Source organism: Dendrobates tinctorius, unplaced genomic scaffold (assembly GCF_039654945.1).
Source record: "Dendrobates tinctorius isolate UK_male_01 unplaced genomic scaffold, ASM3965494v1 ptg000162l, whole genome shotgun sequence".
NCBI classification, from domain to species: domain Eukaryota; kingdom Metazoa; phylum Chordata; class Amphibia; order Anura; family Dendrobatidae; genus Dendrobates; species Dendrobates tinctorius.
Window position 1 is genome coordinate 16,300,427 of NW_027361829.1, and position 21,564 is coordinate 16,321,990.

The 21,564-nt window shown below is 48.3% G+C and overlaps 1 protein-coding gene across 1 annotated transcript in view; it reads right to left on the bottom strand.

Moving 5' to 3' along the window:
- PKD1L1 (polycystin 1 like 1, transient receptor potential channel interacting) overlaps positions 1 to 21,564 on the bottom strand; it is a 901,078-nt gene that overhangs the window by 823,996 nt on the left and 55,518 nt on the right. Inside the window, exons 3-4 of the mRNA XM_073549827.1 lie at positions 778 to 927; positions 280 to 461 (exon numbers count right to left, since the gene is read on the bottom strand). Coding sequence (XP_073405928.1) covers positions 280 to 461; positions 778 to 927 — 332 coding nt within the window. The remainder of the gene's footprint in view (positions 1 to 279; positions 462 to 777; positions 928 to 21,564) is intronic.

Sequence of the window (21,564 nt, forward strand, 5' to 3'; positions counted from 1 at the left end):
TCACTATCATGAAGCCCAATATGTCACGAAAAAACAATCTCGGAATCGCTAGGATGCGTTGAAGCGTTCGTGAGTTATTACCTCATAAAGGGACATTGGTCAGAATTGCAAAAAATGGCCAGGTCATTAAGGTCAAAATAGGCTGGGTCATGAAGGGGTTAAACAATTTTTACGTTAAGTACCAACTGAAAAAAATGGTTAAAAGGAACAAACATTACAAAGATTAAAAAATTGTATTTTAGCCAATGTTATCTGTGGAGTTTCACTTTTTGAATTTACCTTTTGTTCTCTCCAATAAAGTTGCCAAAGATCCAGAAATCTCTAAATTGAACACCTTCCCTATTTCTATTTGGTCATTGTGAAGAATCATGTGGACATCATTTATATAAGGACCAGAACTGGTGAAAATGGCAAGCATTCCTCTTCCATCACCATATGGCAAGCACACAGGTTCTTTGCACCTAAATAAATAAAAACAAAGTATACCGAGTACTAGTTAGAGGACGGATTACATAGAATTATACATTTTACCCATTCATTCTATTTAACATTTATCATCTATTACATAACATGTATTAATACATAAATTAACAATAGGCATATCATATGGGACAATGTTTCCTTTTACAATTACATCAATTACATTTTTAGAAATGACATGCAATGAACAAGACTATATTAGGAAAGTACATATTGAAACATACAAAACTATACAGAGGTAAACTGTTTACATTCATACTGTGCCATTCTATGCATTCAAGAATAATAGGTACATACCTAGGTGCACATTTACTTCCTGCATTTTTCCATGTTTCATTCATTTTTGCAGCACTAATAATGGAACTAATTGAGCCACTTGATCCCTCAAAAATACTCAAGTTGGCACACTGGCAAACTTTTTCATCTATTCGGATAGTAAATTGAAAGCTGAAATAGAATAAGATAGAATAGTAAATGAATTGATAAGCAATATCATACTTAATTTTAAGTATGTGCAAATCATTAAAAAGAGAGTTGCTTGCATATTTATGTATTTATGATAGAAATTGGATATAACCAGAACTGTTTCCAATTTATTTGACATCAACCAATTAAAAAATATTTAGAATCAAGCTTACTTTAGTTACAGTGGGTACGGAACGTATTCAGACCCCTTTAAATTTTTCACTCCTTGTTTCATTGCAGCCATTTGGTAAATTCAAAAAAGTTCATTTTTGTTCTCTCAAAACCAGAAATGTAGAAATTTTTGCAAATTTGTTAAAAAGAAAAACTGAAATATCACAAGGTCATAAGTATTTAGACCCTTTGCTCAGACACTCATATTTAAGTCACATGTTGTCTATTTCCTTGTGATCCTCCTTGAGATGATTCTACTCCTTCATTGAAGTCCAGCTGTGTTTAATTAAACTGGTAAGACTTGACTTGTAAAGGCACACACCTGTCTATATAAGACCTCACAGCTCACAGTGCATGTCAGACCAAATGAGAATCATGAGTTAAAAGGAAATGGCCAAGGAGCTCAGAGACAGAATTGTGGCAAGGCACAGACCTGGCCAAGGTTACAAAATAATTTCTGCAGTACTCAAGGTTCCTAAGAGCACAGTGGCCTCCATAATCCTTAAATGGAAGACATTTGGGACCACTAGAAGTCTTCCTAGACCTGGCCATCCAGCCAAACTGAGCAATCCTTGGATAAGAGCCTTGGTGAGAGAGGTAAAGAAGAACCCCAATATGACTGTGGATGAGCTCCAGAGATGCGGTAGGGAGATAAGAGAAAGTTCCACAAAGTCAACTATCACTGCAGCTCTCCACCAGTCAAGGCCTTTATGGCAGAGTGGCCGGACGGAAGCCTCTCCTCAGTGCCAGACATATGAAAGCCTGCATAGAGTTTGCTAAAAGACACATGAAGGACTCCCAGACTATGAGAAATAAGATGTAGAACTTTTTGGTGACATTTCTAAGCGGTATGTGTGGAGAAAATCGGGCACTGCTCATCACCTTCCCAATACAATCCAATAGTGAAACATGGTGGTGGCATCATGCAATGAGGGTGTCTCTGGTATGTTTATATCTTGTTTCCCCGGCGTTACTCTGCATGTCTCTGCATTAACTCTTTGCTCCTTTCCCCCTAACTAGCAGGGATACTGTTGTCTGTTACCTTTATAGATGCTGCTCAGTTCCCTGCTCCGCTGCATAGCCGTACATGCGTGTGTGGCTCCGCTGCTCTGCATGACCACCCGCTAGTGTGGTCCCTGGCTGCCGCTGTGGAAAGCTATCTGTGGATTTCTAGGTCCTCTGCACTGTGCATGGCTTACCACATGTGTTCAGGCTTGCAGCTCTCGCCAGGTGTCCTTTGCAATGCTGATTAGTGTCTGGTAGGGATGAGCGAGTACTGAAGTATTCAGACTCGCTATACTCGTACCGAGTATACCTTAATACTCGGGTATTCGGTACGAATAGCGAGTCCAATGATAGTCAATGGAAAATGCGAGTAATTGTCTGCTGGACCCTACAAAGCGGTCTGGGGGCTGAGGAAAAGGCTAAAAAATGTGTAAAAGTTAAAAAATGTATACTGTAAACAAATGTATATAACATGAGGGCACCTGGTCAGGGGCTGCACGAGTGGTTTTACACCACTGCTTCACTAGAATGTACAAACACTATTTGAAGTCCTGTGTTTTTTTGCCGGAAGAGCGGGTATCATACGCCACTTACACAGTGCAAGTGATATATCAGAAGTGCCATAAGAGCGAGTGATGATGGAGGCGATCTTCTGACAGCTAAGTGTGTAAGTGGTGTAAGGAGAGAAATCTGCCTTATGGGCTGTGTTATGATTAATGCAGGAAGAAGCCACCCATCATAATCATCATCACAAGCGATTCACAATTATAAAGCTTGGACTACTGTCTTGCTGTGCCACTGCCCAATGTGTAGGCATAGATATAGTGTCTTCAAAACATTAGCCCTAGGGGCTGTATCATGATTGATGAAGGAAGCAAGGCAGGTCTGAAGGGCCAACCAATTATGATAAAGCCAGGACTACTAGCATAGAGGTGTCAGTGCCCAGTGTAGAGGCAAGCCATAGTGCCTCCAAAAATTAGCCCAAGGGGCTGTATCATAGTTGATGAAGGAAGCAAGAAAGGTCTGAAGGGCCAAATAATTATGATGAAGGTAGGACTACTAGCATAGAGGTGGCAGTGCCCAGTGTCACGGCATAGCCATAGTGTCTCCAAAAATTAGCTCAAGGGGCTGTATCACAGTTGATGAAGGAAGCAAGACAGGTCTGAAGGGCCAAACAATTATGATGAAGGTAGGACTACTAACATAGAGGTGGCAGTGCCCAGTGTCAAGGCATAGCCATAGTGTCTCCAAAAATTAGCCCAAGGGGCATGATACCATGGTTGATGAAGAAAGAAGGGTCTCACTCTCATCACAAGTGCCTCCGATGGGAAATATTAATTAAAGTAACATTGTTTTTAGCTTATTGACCATGAGGTACATGTGTCAGAAGCAGGTTTTGACAACATGTGTAAGAAGAAGAAAAGGGGCTTGTATGTGAAGGGATGGATGTGATTACCAATTTAAAAAAAAAAAACGTGTTTGGTGACTTTAGAGTGGGATACTGTCATTTGGAGGGCTTAAAAACTGTTGCGAAATTCAGTCCTTGTTATATTTTATCAGAGTCAGCCTGTCTGCATTCTCTGTAGTCAACCGTGTGCATGTATCTGTGATGATTGCCCCAGCGGCACAGAAAACCCTCATTTTCAGCATCATCTTCATCCCCCAATGTTACCTGATGATATTGGCTGGGCTCGGTAGGATCACCCATTGGGAAATCTTGCTCCATACCCAGCTGCTGGGCACGCAAAGATTCCATTTTTTGATTCTGCAGCGATTTTTTCAGCACACATAGCATAGGGATGGTTATGCTGATAATAGCCTGATCACCGCTCACAAGCTTGGTGCAGTACTCAAAGCACCTCACAAATATCAGAGATCCACACCCACTCGGCAGTTGTTACGTGTCTTGGCTGATTCTCAGTGTGGCTGGCATGTTTAAGCTGGTATTCAGAAAGTGCCCACTGCTACTCACTTACCCTTGCCAACATATGATATGTTGAGTTCCACTGTGTTGGCAGGTCGCAAATGAGTCTGTGGTTTGGCAAAGTAAATTGCTTTTGAAGCGCTGCAAGACCAGTAGCAGCGGTTGAAGAGTGGAGGAAATGGGCGCAAATACGGCGCACCTTCTCAAGTAGGTACGGCAAGTCAGGGTATGTTTTTATAAATTTCTGCACCACTAGGTTCAGCACATGAGCCATGCATAGCACGTGTACCAGCTTCCCGAGCTTTAAAGCAACCAACAGGTTAGGCCCATTGTCACAGACAACCAGACCAGGTTGGAGTTGCAGTGGGGAGAGCCACTGATCGGTCTGCTATTGTATTCCTTGCCACAGCTCTGCTGCAGTGTGTGGTGTTTCACCTAAGCAGATCAGCTTCAGCAGAGCGTTTTGCAGCTTTGCCGATGCGCAGCTGCACAGCTCCCAACTTGGGAGTGATGTTGAGGATAATTCAACATAGGATGACGAGGCGGAGGAGGAGAAAGAGGGGAGACTGGATGTATATGATGAGGCAGAAACCCTGATTGAGGTTGGGCCCGCTATTCGTGGCGTGAGTAGGATATGTGTTGATGGTCCAGTTTGAGACTTTGTCCCACCCTCCACCAGGTGGAGCCAGTGTGCCGTGACAGAAATGTATCGTCCCTGGCCACAAGTACTTGTCCACGTGTCTGTTGTAAGATGGACCTTCCCAGTTACGGCATTGGTGAGAGCACGCTTTCGATTGTTTAAGACGTGCTGGTGTAACGTGTGGACGGCACACCAGGAAAAATAGAGCCGGCTGGGAACCGAGTATTGTGGGGCAGCCACAGCCAAAAGATCACAGAAAGACTGTGTCCCCACAAGCCTAAATGGCAACATCTCCATGGCTAGGAACTTGGCAATGTGTGCGTTTAGTATTTGTGCTTGTGGGTGCGTAGCTTGGTATTTACGCGTCCTTTCATACATCTGAGGCACGGACAATTGGACGCTTTCCTGGGACAAACAAGTGGATGAGCTTGTTGTGGCCTGTGTCTGTGCAACTGCAGCTTGTGAGCAAGAGGTATGAAGATCACCTGCTTCCTGCCCAGCAGATTGGAAAGGATGTATCACAGGCGACATGGCAGTGGTTTGACCCGTAGTCGCAGACACTGATTTAGTACCCTGTTGTTCAGCCCACCGACTAGGGTGCTTGTCTGCCATGTGTTTCCGCATACTGGTGGTGCTTTGGTTGCCTTTGCCCTGGCCTCTGCTCAGCTTCCTATGGCAGATGCTACAGATGACAACATTTGGTTCAGAAGGACTATCGGAAAAATGTTTCCAGACAGCAGCTAAATGCACCTTTGCCTTGACTTGGGGCACAGAGGGATTGCTCTTGGAAACAGTTGACACACTTAGCACTCTCCTCAAAACAGTAGCCCTTGGTGACTTTGTTGGTATTATGTATCCACCTTCATCCTCTGTGATGCTGTGCTGGCTATGCGTGCCAACGGTCCATGTCGGATCGGTGGTCTCATCATCGACCACCTCGTCGTCCATGTCATCCTCCTTCCGTGTTGATATTGGCGACTGGCCAGAGGACAAGTGTGTGTCATCACCATCAGCCTCCACCTCTTCACCGGGTATATCACGTGGATGAAAGTGGCTTTCTTCTGGCCGTCGGGTTTGAAATATTTGGCCATCATCAACAAACGATACCCCCTCACATTCCTCTTCAATGTCGTGCAGTGAGAGGCCAGAGGCAATGCAAGGAAATGGATCAAACAGATCCTCAGAGCGACCAAGGCTGGGGTCAAATGTTTCCTGTGACTCCTAACCGGGTGATGAACTAGGAACAGGTTGAGAATAGGATGACCCAGCGTTATCTGTATGGACAGTAGACTGCTTTGTCATGGACGATTGCTTGCTGCTAGAACATTTTGCTGAGGCCTTATCAGCCATCCAAGACAGTATCTGCTCTTGTTCTTCTGGCTTCCAGGCCCGTTTTTGTTCCAGACCGAGAAATCTCACGAGGACACTAGATGCATCAACCTGCTTCAATCTCCCAGATTCTGCGCATTGTTGGGCACCAACGACCCCACGTCCATGTCCCTGTTCCTTCACAACAGCCTTTTTAGGAATTTTGGATTTTTCTGCCATAGTTGCAGATGTTCAAATGCAGATATTGGGGAACAAGGAGCAGTTAGTGCGTTGTAGAAGGTAGCACTACAGCCTAGTACTGCTTTGTGCTTTACAAACAGCACTGCAACAGCACAAAAAAACTGCCCCGAGGTTTAAGGCACGAATCCGCACTCCAGACATCACACAAGACAGCGGTGCTGGCTGCGTGTCAGTTGTGCAGTACCGTGCGTGCATCCTATTCGCTGTGAACACAGCACTGCAACAGCACAAAAAATTGCCCTGAGGTTTAAGGTGAGATTACGCACCCCAGTAACCACACAAGACAGCGGTGCTGCCACTAAAAAATTGCCCTGAGGTTTAAGGCAAAAATACGCACCCCAGACACCACACAAGACAGCGGAGCTTGCTGCGTGTCAGTTGTGCAGTATCGTGCGTGCGTACTATTCGCTGTTAACAGAGCACCGCAACAGCACAAAAAATCTGCCCTGAGGTTTAAGGCAAGAATACGCACCCCAGACACCACACAAGACAAAGGTGCTGGCTGCCTGTCAGTTATGCAGTACCGTGCGTGTGTACTATTTGCTGTGAACACAGCATCGCAACAGAACAAAAAAGCTGCCCTGAGGTTTAAGGCAAGAATACGCACCCAAGGCACCACACAAGACAGCAGTGCTGGCTGCGTGTCAGTTGTGCAGTACCGTGCGTGCATCCTATTCGCTGTGATTCTGTGAACTTAGCACCGCAACAGCACAAAAAAACTGCCCTGCAGGGGTAAATGTGACCCAAAAAATGCTGGGAAAATGGTCACTACTCAGTCCCTGACCTTATACTTTCAGCTCTGAAAAAAGCTTTTGGGTTTCACAGAGGATTTCTGGATGATTTGCACCAAAAAACACAACTCTCCCTAGCAGCTGCTCACACTCTCCCTACACTAGCTGTGTTCTGCATGCAATGTGCAGAAAATGGCGGCAGCAGGGCTTAGGCTACTTTCACACTTGCGTTTTGCTGCTGCGCTGCGTGCGCAGAGCAAACGCGCATAAAAAATACATCATGCATTTTTTAATGCGTTTTCTTGTTTTTTGCGCATGGATTTAAAAACAAATGCATGCTTTTTTTGCGCTGACGTGCGCATCACTATGCGCACGTCAGCGCTCCCATAGACTTTAATGTGTTTTTGGGTGAATTTTGTGCGCATTGCGTGGGCATGCGTTTTCTTGAGACAGGTCGGACGCACAAAAAATGCAACAGGATGCATTTTGTGCGCTCGAGCGCACACTACAAAAAAGTGCATGCACATACAAACGCGTACAAACGCATGCCAATACGCACCCATGTTAAGTATAGGATAAAAAAATGAATAGAAACTGCGGACGGCACCGCTATTACCATATATCAGCTGATGGTATGCGTCTGGCAGCAGGTGGGCTGGGTGTGGCAAGAGTGTTGAAAAGCTGACAACGGCCGTTTCGCGCTGTTCAAGCGCTTCCACGGGTCAAAGAGCAGGAGGAAATGACGGACTCATATGCTACTCGCTTCATCTCGTCTACCCTCCTGCTACAGCTGATGCATAAGTGATAAGTGAATTAAAACCATGTGCACAATACAATTCACAAAATACACCATGAAATACACATTTCATTAACCGCTGAACTGCGGGATAACAATTCCTCATATAGATGAACAAAATTACAATACTATTTCTTTGTATTCTTTTTTCTATATATGCTGGACTATAATTTATTATAATTTCTTATCCTTCTTTTCTGTGGAACAGTAAAGCAGATATTTATGCCCATAATTATTAATAACCATAACATGTGTATATATGGACAAAATTCCGCCCAGTAATATTCTCATTAATGCAACTAATCTGCAAGATAAATGTCCCTCATATAGATAGGCAACAAAATTGTTATAATGCCATTTCTTTATGCCATTTTTTCTATATGTACTAGACTTTAATTTGTAATAATTTCTTATCCTTCTTTGCTAAGGGACAATTAAGCAGAAACTTGTGCCCATTAATATCAACAATCATCACGCATATACCTGAGAAAGTTCTGTCCTATAATATTCTCATTGACGCAGCTAATCATACTAAAAGTCACCAAACTAGATGGCTACAAAATATCTAATATTTATAACAAACATATATACAACTTTTGATTATCTGAATGAATATTTCAGCATACTAATTAATTTATAAAGTCTACTGTCCGTCACGTACTCATCATTCAAGTGACATATATATGTGAGTCAATAAGAGTACATATGGTCCCCTCACTTATATGGAAATGTAATCAGATCTATATATTACTTCTGATACAAATTATTTACTCAGGGCCATCTATTTATGAATATTTATTATCAAAGAAAAATAGCCATATCAACTCTATCATTGAAGCCCACTGGACCCATTGCTCGTGTATCAAGGATCCATTTAGATTCCCTTTTTAATAATAATTTATTAAGATTGCCCCCTTGTGGGGGTAATACTACTTTTTCAATCCCCGCAAACGAAAGAACACGAGGATCCATTCCATGTACATTCCTGACGTGGTCAATCAAACGCGGAACACCCTTTCCTGTTGTAATCGATTTAAAGTGTTCACGAAATCGGACATATAGGGGCATTATAGTTTTATCTATATAATAAAAACGGCATGTACAAAAGATTACATACACAACATGATCCGTCTTACATGTGATAAAATCCATCACAGTATGTTTAACTGCGCCCATCTGTAATGTGCGATCAATACAATGATATTTACAATATGAGCAATGCCCACACTTAAAGTTTCCCTTAGGGCACTGGCGTAGCGTGGGGGGGGCGGGGGGGGGCGGTCCGCCCCAGGCGGCATGTGTGTGGGGGCGGCGCGGCAGCAGCAATTCCACCCTGCACTGCAGTGCAGTGCAGCGGCGGGCAGGGAGCGATGCGATCACGGCAGCTCCGCTGCCTGCAAGAGTGGATAGCAGGAGCGGAGCGGCAAGGGTGCGTCCTGCTTCCTGCCCGGAGGCCGCGCTTCCTGTTTCACACAGAGGAGCGCCACTGAATGACGTCATCATTCAGCGGCCGCTGCTGTGTGAGGGAGGAAGCGCGGGCGATGCTGCGGACAGGTGAGAGGAGAGAGGTGGTGTCTTGTGTGTATGTATGTGTGTATGTATGTATGTATGTCTGTGTGTGTGTATGTCTGTGTGTATGATGGAGCAGGCAATGATGGGAGTGATGGTCTAGAAGGCAATGATGGGGGTGATGGAGCAGGCAATGATGGGGTGATGGAGCAGGCAGTGATGGGGTGATGGAGCAGGCAATGATGGGGTGATGGAGCAGGCAGTGATGGGGTGATGGAGCAGGCAATGATGGGGTGATGGAGCAGGCAATGATGGGGTGATGGAGCAGGCAGTGATGGGGTGATGGAGCAGGCAATGATGGGGTGATGGAGCAGGCAATGAGGGGAGTGATGGAGCAGACAATGATGGGGTGATGGAGCAGGCAGTGATGGGGTGATGGAGCAGGCAATGATGGGGTGATGGAGCAGGCAATGATGGGGTGATGGAGCAGGCAATGATGGGAGTGATGGGGAGAAGGCACAGTGATGGGGTGATGGAGAAGGCAGTGATGGGGAGAAGACAATGATGGGGTGATGGTCGAGAGGGCAATGATGGGGTGGTGGGTGAGAATGCAATGATGGTGGTGGTGGAAAGGGCAATAAATGGGGGTGGTGGTGGAGGAGGAAATGATGGAGGTGGTGGAATGGGCAATGATGGGAGTGGTGGGGGAGAAAGCAAAGATAGTGGTGGAGAAGAAAATGATGGAGGTGGGGGAGAGGACAATAATGGGATGCGAGGGGAGGAGGACAATGAGGGGTGTGGGGGATTGGGATGGGAGGAAGGGGGACTTATAATGGCCTTAGGAACAGGGGGAGGTGGAGGAAGACATTATCGTTTATTATGTCTAACACAGTCCCTTAGTATATAGTGTACTCACTAATTCTGTATAACACCATCCTTAGTTACATAGTTTCCTCTTTTATTATGTATAACACCGCCCCTTATTACCTACCATCCTCTCTAGTTATATATGGTGCCGTCCCTTATTATATAGCTTCCTCTGCTGTTATGTACAGTGCTGTCTCTTACATAGTGTATTCTTGTTATTTTTGTTATTCACAGCGCCCTCTTTTATTACATGGTCCCCTCTCTTGTTAGATATAAAATGACTGCTGATCGAGGAGCCGGTGACCAGACGACCAGTCCATCAGCTCCTCCATTAGAAAGGAAGCTTTCCCATGCTCCATCAGCCATCATTGCATTATACAGCTAACAAGACAGGACGGTATGTAATAAAAAACAGGGCTCTATATAATCCAATATGTAAGGGACGGAACTGTACATAACAAGAGAAGGCACTGTGTAAGGGACAGCAATATACATAATAAAGGAGACTATGTAATATATACCTGTATGTGTGTGTGTGGCTATATAATATCAATAATCTATCTATATATATATATATATATATACACACACACACACACACACGTAGCTTTGACGCCATAAAAGGAGGGGGGCCCGGACACATTTCTTGCACAGGGACCCCAAGCTGTCAGTGTCCGCCCCCTGTCCGCCAAAATAATTTGTACTTTCTGTTTTTTTTTCTGTCACATTATTAAAAATTATTATTAAAAAAAGCCATTAGGTCTTCATCCAGCATCATCAAGCTAATACATACATATATATAGAGAACTGCAAGAAGTTGAAAGTCTAGAAATTTAGAAATAGTAGCAGACTAAAAATTAGATCTTTGAGTGTAGTGTGGGCTCTTCGGATGCTTCCGAATTATCAACGACCAAAGGGGCAGCAAATTTTTCGACCGCCCCGGGCGCCACAAACAGTTGCTACGCCACTGCCTTAGGGATACCTTGCTCCAACCAAGTGTCTCGTTTGGTTACTATTCGATTATGGACCAATATATCCCTAATTCTAGTACTGCGTTTACATGTAATTAACAGTCCTCTTGACACTACATCACTTAGTTCTCTATCCTGTTCCAAAATATGCCAATTCTTTCTGATTACAGATCTAATTTGTTGGTCCATGGGACCATAATGGAAACAAAAAGTGAATCTCTTTTCCTTCTTAGGCCTCTTTCACACATCCGGTTTGTGCCGTCAGGCACAATCCGGCATGTGTGTAAAAAAACGGATCCGGTTTTTTTTACCGCCGGATGCGTTTTTTTGTCATTGAGAAGCACATGCGCCGGATCGCGCCACATGTGCTTCCGTTTGTTCCGGTTTTTACCGGATCCGGCTGAATTCCTCTGTCCGGCGGCCAGACAGGACGGGTGCTGCAGCGTTTTTTTGTCCGGCGAAAAAAGCCGGACATGGCCGGATGCGGCCCTCCCGGCTCTGCGGGACAATGTTACGCTATGGCACATTCCGGCCGCCGGATCAGGCTTCTACCTGATCTGGCCACCGCATGCACGGTTTTACCCTGTGCGCATGCCCGGATATCTCTCTCTCTCTTTCATACCCCGTTCTCTCTCTCTCTCTTTCATACCCCGTTCTCTCGCTCTCTCTTTCATACCCCGTTCTCTCTCTCTCTCTCTCTCTTTCATACCCCGTTCTCTCTCTCTCTCTTTCATACCCCGTTCTCTCTCTCTCTCTTTCATACCCCGTTCTCTCTCTCTCTTTCATACCCCGTTCTCTCTTTTTCATACCCTGTTCACTGGCTCGTGGATCCTTTTCTTACCCGGCGACTCCGCAACATAGCTGTGTCAGGCGCCGTAAGATGCGCCGCATATACTTCCGGTCCCTCCATTCACGGCTGGATCCGGCACTCCATCTTTTTGCCGCACGGAGCCGGAATGCCACCGACGGACGTGTGAAAGTAGCCTTAATGGGTTTGTGTTGCAAATACATCATACCTCTCTTTTTATCTGCCCTTTGTGATTTCACTTTTCGAAGTGTAGCATCTAACAAAGTATCAGGATATCCTCGTTGTTTTAGTCTATCATATAATTCCTTAGATTGCATTTCCGCCCCTTCTGGTGTATTATTTATACGAAATATTCTAAGGAATTGACTATATGGCAAAGAATTTACTGTATGTGAAGGATGGAAACTATCATAACGTAATAGTGAATTAGTTGCTAACGGTTTTCTAAAAACCGAAGTGCAAATATTATCTTCTTTTATTTCCACCAAAACATCCAAAAATTCCAACTTTGAACCCCTAAAATTGTATGTAAATAACATGTTCATTAGATTTTCCTCATTTAAATATTTAACAAACTCTTCAAATGAATTCTCCGTACCATCCCAGATTATAAACACGTCATCCACATATCTAAGATATACCATATTTTTCTGACCATAAGACGCACTTTTTTCCCCAAAAATTTTGGGGGAAAGTGGGGGGTGCGTCTTATGGTCGCAATGCACGGTACCTGGTGTGGTCGTGGCAGCTGGCGAGGCTCTGCGGTGCGGTGGTGGCAGCGGGCGGCGCTCTGCGGTGCGGTGGTGGCAGCGGGCTGTGCTCCGGTGCAGATGCGGCGGCTCCGCCGGCGTTTCTTCGCAGCCCGGAGGACCCCGCACACCCCTTGCTGGGCGCCGCCATGTTGCGGTGGCCTCCGGGAGCATGGACGCCGGCAAGATGGACGCTGGTCTGGGGACGGCGCATGCGCAGCTTCAGATCTCTTCCCGAGATCTCGGGGGACGAGATCTAGTTGCCGAGATTTGAATCTTGTCCCCCGAGATCTCGGCACGAGATCTGAAGCTGCGCATGCGCCGTCCCTGGACCGGCGGCCATCTTGCCGGCGTCCATGCTCCCGAAGGCCACCGCAAAATGGCGGCGCCCAGCAAGGGGTGTGCGGGGGCCTCCGGGCTGCGAAGAAACGCCGTCGGAGCCGCCGCCCCTGCACCGGAGCACAGCCCGCTGCCACCACTGCACCGCAGAGTGCCGCCCGCTGCTACCACCGCAGAGCCCACCTGCCCCAGCACAGCTGCCACTGCCCCAGCACAGCTGCCCCTGCCCCAGCTGCCCCTGCCCCAGCTGCCCCTGCCCCAGCACAGCTGCCCCTGCCCCAGCCCACCTGCCCTAGCAGAGCTGCCCCTGACCCAGCCCACCTGCCCCAGCCACAGCTGCCCCTGCCCCAGCACAGCTGCCCCTGCCCCAGCCCACCTGCCCCAGTACAGCTGCCCCTGCCCCAGCACAGCTGCCCCTGCCACAGTTGCCCCTGCCCCAGCACAGCTGCCCCTGCCACAGCTGCCCCTGCCCCTGCCACAGCTTCCCCTGCCCCAGCACAGCTGCCCCTGCCCCAGCCCACCTGCCCCAGCACAGCTGCCCCTGCCCCAGCCCACCTGCCCCAACACAGCTGCCCCTGCCCCAGCACAGCTGTCCCAGCACAGCTGCCCCTACCCCAGCACAGCTGCCCCAGCACAGCCCACCCACCCCAGCGCAGCTGCCCCAGCACAGCTGGGGCAGGGGCAGCTGGGGCAGGGGCAGCTGTGCTGGGGCAGGTGGGCTCTGCGGTGGTGGCAGCGGGCGGCGCTCTGCGGTGCAGTGGTGGCAGCGGGCTGTGCTCCGGTGCAGGGGTGGCGGCTCCGACGGCGTTTCTTCGCAGCCCGGAGGCCCCCACACACCCCTTGCTGGGCGCCGCCATGTTGCCCCAGCTGCCCCTGCCCCAGCTGCCCCTGCCCCAGCACAGCTGCCCCAGCACAGCTGCCCCTGCCCCAGCCCACCTGCCCCAGCAGAGCTGCCCCTGCCCCAGCACAGCTGCCCCTGCCACAGCTGCCCCAGCACAGCTGCCCCTGCCCCAGCGCACCTGCCCCAGTACAGCTGCCCCTGCCCCAGCACAGCTGCCCCTGCCACAGTTGCCCCTGCCCCAGCACAGCTGCCCCTGCCACAGCTGCCCCTGCCCCAGCCCACCTGCCCCAGCACAGCTGCCCCTGCCCCAGCCCATCTGCCCCAGCACAGCTGCCCCTTCTCCAGCACAGCTGCCCCTGCCACAGCTGCCCCTGCCCCAGGGGCAGCTGTGCTGGGGCAGGGGCAGCTGTGCTGGGACAGGTGGGCTCTGCGGTGGTGGCAGCGGGCGGCGCTCTGCGGTGCAGTGGTGGCAGCGGGCTGTGCTTCGGTGCAGGGGCGGCGGCTCCGACGGCGTTTCTTCGCAGCCCGGAGGCCCCCGCACACCCCTTGCTGGGCGCCGCCATGTTGCGGTGGCCTCCGGGAGCATGGATGCCGGCAAGATGGCCGCCGGTTCGGGGACGGCGCATGCGCAGCTTCAGATCTCTTCCCGAGATCTCGGGGGACGAGATCTCGTTGCCGAGATTTGAATCTCGTCCCCCGAGATCTCGGCACGAGATCTGAAGCTGCGCATGCGCCGTCCCTGGACAGGCGGCCATCTTGCCGGCGTCCATGCTCCCGGAGGCCACCGCAACATGGCGGCGCCCAGCAAGGGGTGTGCGGGGGCCTCCGGGCTGCGAAGAAACGCCGTCAGAGCCGCCGCCCCTGCACCGGAGCACAGCCCGCTGCCACCACTGCACCGCAGACCGCCGCCCGCTGCCACCACCACAGAGCCCACCTGCCCCAGCACAGCTGCCCCAGCACAGCTGCCCCTGCCCCAGTTGCCCCTGCCCCAGCACAGCTGCCCCAGCACAGCTGCCCCTGCCCCAGCCCACCCAGCCCACCTGCCCCAGCAGAGCTGCCCCTGCCCCACCACAGCTGCCCCTGCCACAGCTGCCCCTGCCCCAGCACAGCTGCCCCTGCCCCAGCCGCCCCTGCCCCAGCACAGCTGCCCCTGCCCCAGCCCACCTGCCCCAGTACAGCTGCCCCTGCCCCAGCACAGCTGCCCCTGCCACAGCTGCCCCTGCCCCAGCACAGCTGCCCCTGCCACAGCTGCCCCTGCCCCTGCCACAGCTGCCCCTGCCCCAGCACAGCTGCCCCTGCCCCAGCCCACCTGCCCCAGCCCAGCTGCCCCTGCCACAGCTGCCCCTGCCCCAGCACAGCTGCCCCAGCACAGCTGCCCCTACCCCAGCACAGCTGCCCCAGCAAAGCCCACCCGCCCCAGCCCCAGCACAGCCCACCCGCCCCAGCCCCAGCGCAGCTGCCCCAGCACAGAGCCGCCGCCACCGCACGAGCCTGGACCACTGAATGACCCCTGTGACTACTTCTCCACCTGTGCCGGATCCCTTCCCAGGTAAGCTGAATTCGGACTGTAAGACGGACCCCCATTTGACACATTATTATTTTTTTCCCTCTTTTCCTTCTGAAAATAGGGGTGCGTCTTATGGTCCGGTGCGTCTTATAGTCCGAAAAATACGGTAATCTAATCTGTCCCAAAAAATTTTTTGCATTATAGACATACTTCTCTTCGAATGCCCCCAAACACAAATTAGCAAATGTACACGATACCGGAGTACCCATCGCAGTTCCCACATTTTGGCAATACCACGACTGATCAAATGTAAAAGCATTATGGGTTAATATGAAGCTCAACGCTTCACATACAAAATTCACAAAATCCCCTCCTTTTTCTGTAGTATCTAATATTTCTCTAATAACTTCTACTCCCATTTTTTGGGGAATTCTCGTATAGAGACTCTCTATGTCTATTGATACCAAATTAAACCCCGGTTGCCAAGCAAAATCATGCATTACTTGTAAAAACGCATTTGTATCTTTTATGTATGATGGAATCTGCATTAATAATGGACGTAATAGCCAGTCCACATATTGCGATAGAGGCTCGGTGACTGACCCTATCCCTGATACGATAGGGTGTCCTGGTGGACTAGTGGATGATTTGTGTATCTTAGGTACGTGGTACCAATGTGGACGCCTAGGGAATTCTGGCAACAATTTTTATGCCTTTTTTTCAGAAATTACATTACTCATAAAATGTTTCCTGAGAAGAGACCTTAATTCTTTAATGAACTTGAAAGTTGGGTCTGCTTTCAACTTAGTATAAGTCATCACATCAGATAGGCTTCTGCAATATACATATCTCTTGACAATAATACCGTATTCCCTCCTTTATCTGAAGGTCTTACTACGGTGTCAGACCAAGATCTGATCTCTTTCATGGCCTGTTGTTCCATTACTGTTAAATTTGGGGGAACTGTTGGATATATAATTGACTCTATATCTTTTATAACTTGCTTCTCAAATATATCTATAGCATTCCCAGGGGAAATAGGGGGCATATACTCAGATGACACTCCTCCTATAAAAGGTATATTTTCCACTTGTGGAACACTATAATTCCTCTCTGGTTCCGTAATACTCAAAAGTAAGGCAGCATCTTCTCATACCTCAGCTAATGTACCTGTTCCTGCCATAAACCCTAAAGGACCCACCTTGCATTGTGACTCCCCTGATAATGAGGTATCATCAACTGATTTCTTTAAAAAATGATTGTATAAATGGATTTTTCTAATAGACTTAAATAGATCAATTCTAAACTCCGTTAGATCAAACTTGTTAGGTATACAGTAATTCAAACCTTTAGATAATAATGTATAATGCGCATCGTCCAGAACATGACTAGTTAAATTAATGACTGCAAATGACGGAGTGTCTCCTAACGCCTTGGTCTCCACAAGACCTGTTTTCTTTTGCGATTCTGACCAAATTGTCTTCCTCCTTCCTCTTCTGACTCTCCGCCTAAAGGGTTACTCGATCCTGATGCAGCTACATCATGTGGTGATTGTGCACCAGGTGGAGCTGTAGCTGTGTATGCTCCTTCCCCCACACTTGAATCCGAGTCTCCAGTTAAATAATCTTTCCTTGCTGAAAACTGCCTGTGTTTTTGATTATACCGTTTATGCTTCCCCTTACCCGATAGTCCTGCATACACATTACGATTGGTGCGTTGTTTGTTCCAATTAAATATCTGACCATTGTCAAAGTCATTTTTATCACGTAAAAATTTGTCACGTTTTCTTAATTTAATTTCTGCTTGTATCGGTGAGAGTTTACTGTCCACCTTTTTATTAAATAACAGCCATTGATTTTCCGTCAATCTTGATTTCAGTTCTTCTTGTGATTTTGTTAATTCATTTTTAACCACGTCGTAATTACGTAAATTCGTAGCCAAAACTAACTGCAACAAATCTTGCGAACACTTTAGCAGGATCTTTTCTTCAACGAATTATTAGTCCAGAACAATTTAATCTCCCTTTCAGCCAAATTGGTTAATTTAAATTCCAAGGCTTTTGAACTCAGAGTGTGCACTTCATCACGTTTCACACTCTTTAAAAAAATTATCCACATTTTCTCGACCTGCCTGTAGGCTCTTTCCAAACGACACTGCTTCTGCCTCCATGTCCACTGACATAGTGAGACCTTGTCTCAAGCCGACAACTCGTAACCACCAGTGTGTAATCAAGCGTGCTCAGTCCAGAATTAATCCAACACAGAAAGTAAATGAATAGAAACTGCAGACGGCACCGCTATTACCATATATCAGCTGATGGTATGCGTCTGGCAGCAGGCTGTCATCCAATGCTCCTGGGTGCTTGACCTCGCAGCGATCAAATCATTGAATCCAAGTATAGGAAAGGTCGCACTCGACAGGATAAAATATAGCTCCTTTATTGACACATATTTATATGTCAGGTCAGAGTGGTGTGGCAAGAGTGTTCACAAGCTGACAACGGCCGTTTCGCGCTGTTCAAGCGCTTCCACAGGTCAAAGAGCAGGAGGAAATGACGGACTCATATGCTACTCATAAATTATAGTCCAGCATATATAGAAAAAAGAATACAAAGAAATGGTATTGTGATTTTGTTCATCTATATGAGGAATTGTTATCCCGCAGTTCAGCGGTTAATGAAATGTGTATTTCATCGTGTATTTTGTGAATTGTATTGTGCACATGGTTTTAATTCACTTATCACTTATGCATCAGCTGTAGCAGGAGGGTAGACGAGATGAAGCGAGTAGCATATGAGTCCGTCATTTCCTCCTGCTCTTTGACCCGTGGAAGCGCTTGAACAGCGAGAAACGGCCGTTGTCAGCTTGTGAACACTCTTGCCACACCACTCTGACCTGACATGTAAGTATGTGTCAATAAAGGAGCTATATTTTATCCTGTCGAGTGCGACCTTTCCTATACTTGGATTCATAGGATAAAAAAAGCATGCGCAAAAATGCAGCACAAAAAAACGCAAGTGTGAAACCAGCCTTAGTGCAAGGCTATGATGAGTCATAGCCTATGATGATGCTGGGCAGCCAGCCAATCATAGTAATGCCACGTACAACCAAGAAGGGTGCGGCATTACTGTGATTGGCAAATGCTGGGCGGGAGAACCAAATAGTGTGAGGTGAGTAGTGAAATACTCGCTATGTACCGAGTACCGCGAGTACCGCATTACTCGCCGAAAACCGAATACCCACGAATATGCTCGCTCATCCCAAGTGTCTGACTGTGCTTAGGGTGCGCACGGCCACCCCTCCCCTGCTTTTATGTGGAATGGGTGTGTGCTACAATTGCTGCTCCAGCCTATCACTGTGAGGCAGCTCCTATATAAAAGTTCCTTGCCCTGTGGGGCGGGGCCAGAGCTTCGCCTTATGTCTCTGTATGTCTATGTGGTGTCAGCACCTGTCCTGCTTGCTGCAGTTTGAGGTGAGCTGATGCCTGTCTTGCTGCCCTCCAGGAGGCAGAATATCCTCTTCCCTGTTCCTTTCCACCCTCCAGGAGAAAGAATATCCTGGTCCCTGCTCCTGTCCGCCCTTCAGGAGGCAGAATATCCTGGCCCTTGTTTCCTGTCCACCCTCCAGGATGCAGAATATCCTGGTCCCTGTTCCTGTCTGCCCTCCAGGAGGCAGAATATCCTGGTCCCTGTGTTAATGTTTGGAGTCTTGCCATGTACCTGTTTCCTGCTGTGTCTTGTTTCCTGAATCCTGGATCCTGGATCTGTTCCTGTACCTGACGTCTGAACTGTGTCCTCTGTGTTATGTTCCTGAGGTCCTTCAGTGTCTTGAACCCTGTGCCCAGTGACTGTGACTCTTTGCTACCTGACTTTCTGTGATCTAACCTGGGCTCATCTTGGAAGTAGGAGCCCGGTCTGCCCGCTGAGTTTCTGTTACTCTGCGCTCAGCTTGTTATTCGGTGCAATCCCTGGCTGATCCAGTCCAACCCGGCCATGCTAGCACCAGATCACTTGGGATCCTTTTTAGGTTGCTGCCAGATTTCCGTAGCCTGATGACCGTGGTCTCTCATCCGGAGCCTGATGACTGCGGCCTGATGTCCGGTGTCTGATGACCTCTTCCAGATGTGCTATGTCTGATGTCCTCCGCCAGATGTCCGGATCCCATGCTTCCCTGCCCGATGTCCAGAGCCTGCCGATCGCTGCCACATGTCCGGAGCCTGATGACTGCGGCCTGATGTCCGGAGCTGATGTCCACAGCCTGATGTCCGGAGCCTGTCGATCTTGGTCAGATGTCCGGAGTCCGATGCCAGTGTGCTGATGCTCTATCTGAGACCCGAGTCTTGATGTCCCGCCTGAGATCTGATGTCTGCCTGGTGTACTGATGTCCTGCCTAAGACTTGATGTCCTGCCTGATGTCCAGTCCGTGTTCCTGATGTCCAGTCCGTGTTCCTGATGTCCTGCCTGAGTCCCGATGTGTCTCAATGTTCGGTCCATGGTCCTGGTTGTCTAGCCCATGTCCAGATGCTTGGTCTATGGTCCTGGTGGTCCAGCCTGTGTTCCAGAGTTTGTTCCTGGAGAGTCTCCAGCCTTGTTTCCCAGTTACGGCTCTGCCTGAATCTAACCAGCCGATGAACTGTGTTGCCATGCCGGAGTTCCTGTTCCTGTCCTGCCTATGTCCCAAGGTTCTGCCAGTTCTCTCAGGTCCCCCTGTGATGACGTCTGTCCTGTATCGGTGTCTGATGTTTTCCTGCTGAGCCTGTGCTACGCCTGAGGACTGAGAGAGAGGCCGTCCTGATATGCCCGTGCCAGATGACCCTGGACTGCATCAACCCGTGATGACCCTTGTCATCGTCTGAAGTCTGTCTGAGGTTGGTGTCTGATGTTCTCCTGCTGAGCCTATGCTATGCCTGAGGCTTGAGAGAGAGGCCGCCCTAGTATGCCCGTGCCAGATGACCCTGGACTGCATCAACCCGTGATGACCCCTGCTATCGTCTGAAGTCTGTCTGAGGTTGGTGTCTGATGTTCTCCTGCTGAGCCTATGCTATGCCTGAGGCTTGAGAGAGAGGCCGCCCTAGTATGCCCGTGCCAGTCAACCCTGGACTGCATCAACTGGTGATGTTCTCCTGCCATCGTCTGTTATCCTGAGACATGTACCCTTCCCTGATGTGCGGAATTGGGAGCCTGGCATCAATATGTTTCGTGCTTGTACTTTGTTTCGTTTGAGTAAACTTTATGTCTTATACCTGAAGTTGTGCGGTGTCATGTCGTTCTGCCACCTCATCCACATGCTCAGCTGCCATAGATCCTGCTTGCTGCCCTTCCCTAGTCTGGGTAGGTTCAGGTTACTCTATGTGGTCCAGTGGGTCCACATTCCGTCCCCACCTGGGACGTTTGCCCCACGTCGGCGTGGTCGGTCGACGTGGAGGTGCCAGCTCGGCCACATGCGCTTTTGCAGTCGTGACAGTGTCTTTCAGCTGCAGGGACAGGATGACTGGTTGCAATTGAAGGAAACATGAATGCGGTCAAGTGCAGCGATATCCTGGATGAAAACCTCTTTCAGAGTGCTCTGGACCTCAAACTTGGCCAAAGATTCACCTTCCAACAAGACAAAGACCCTAAGCGCACAGCTAAAATAACAAAGGAGTGGCTTCAGAACAACTCTGTGACCATTCTTGACTGGCCCAGCCAGAGCCCTGACCTAAACCCAATTGAGCATCTCTAGAGAGACTTGAAAATGGCTGTCCACCAACCTGCACAATCTAACCTGAAGGAACTGGAGAGGATCTGCAAAGAAGAATGGCAGAGGATCCCCAAATCCAGGTGAGAAAAACTTGTATCATTCCCAAGAAGACTCATGGCTGTACTAGCTCAAAATGGTGTTTCTACTCAATACTGAGCAAATGGTCTGAATACTTTAAATGCTGTGTCATCACACAAGTTCACTTTAAGGACAGGAAATAATTAATTTAAAAAATTGTTAAGTTTTCCTATATTTTTTGTAAGTTTTATTTTATTTCAAATTAAGTCAAAAATATTGCTACTAAATCAATTTCAAATTATGGGACCTAACCTTTCTTGGAGATTTTGTAATATATTAAACATTTGCTTGCACTTCTATTCCTGATCTTGATTGCCAACATTTTGTATTTTTGGACTACAAGCTTGTTCATGACCTTGTGAGTAGAAAGTTTATC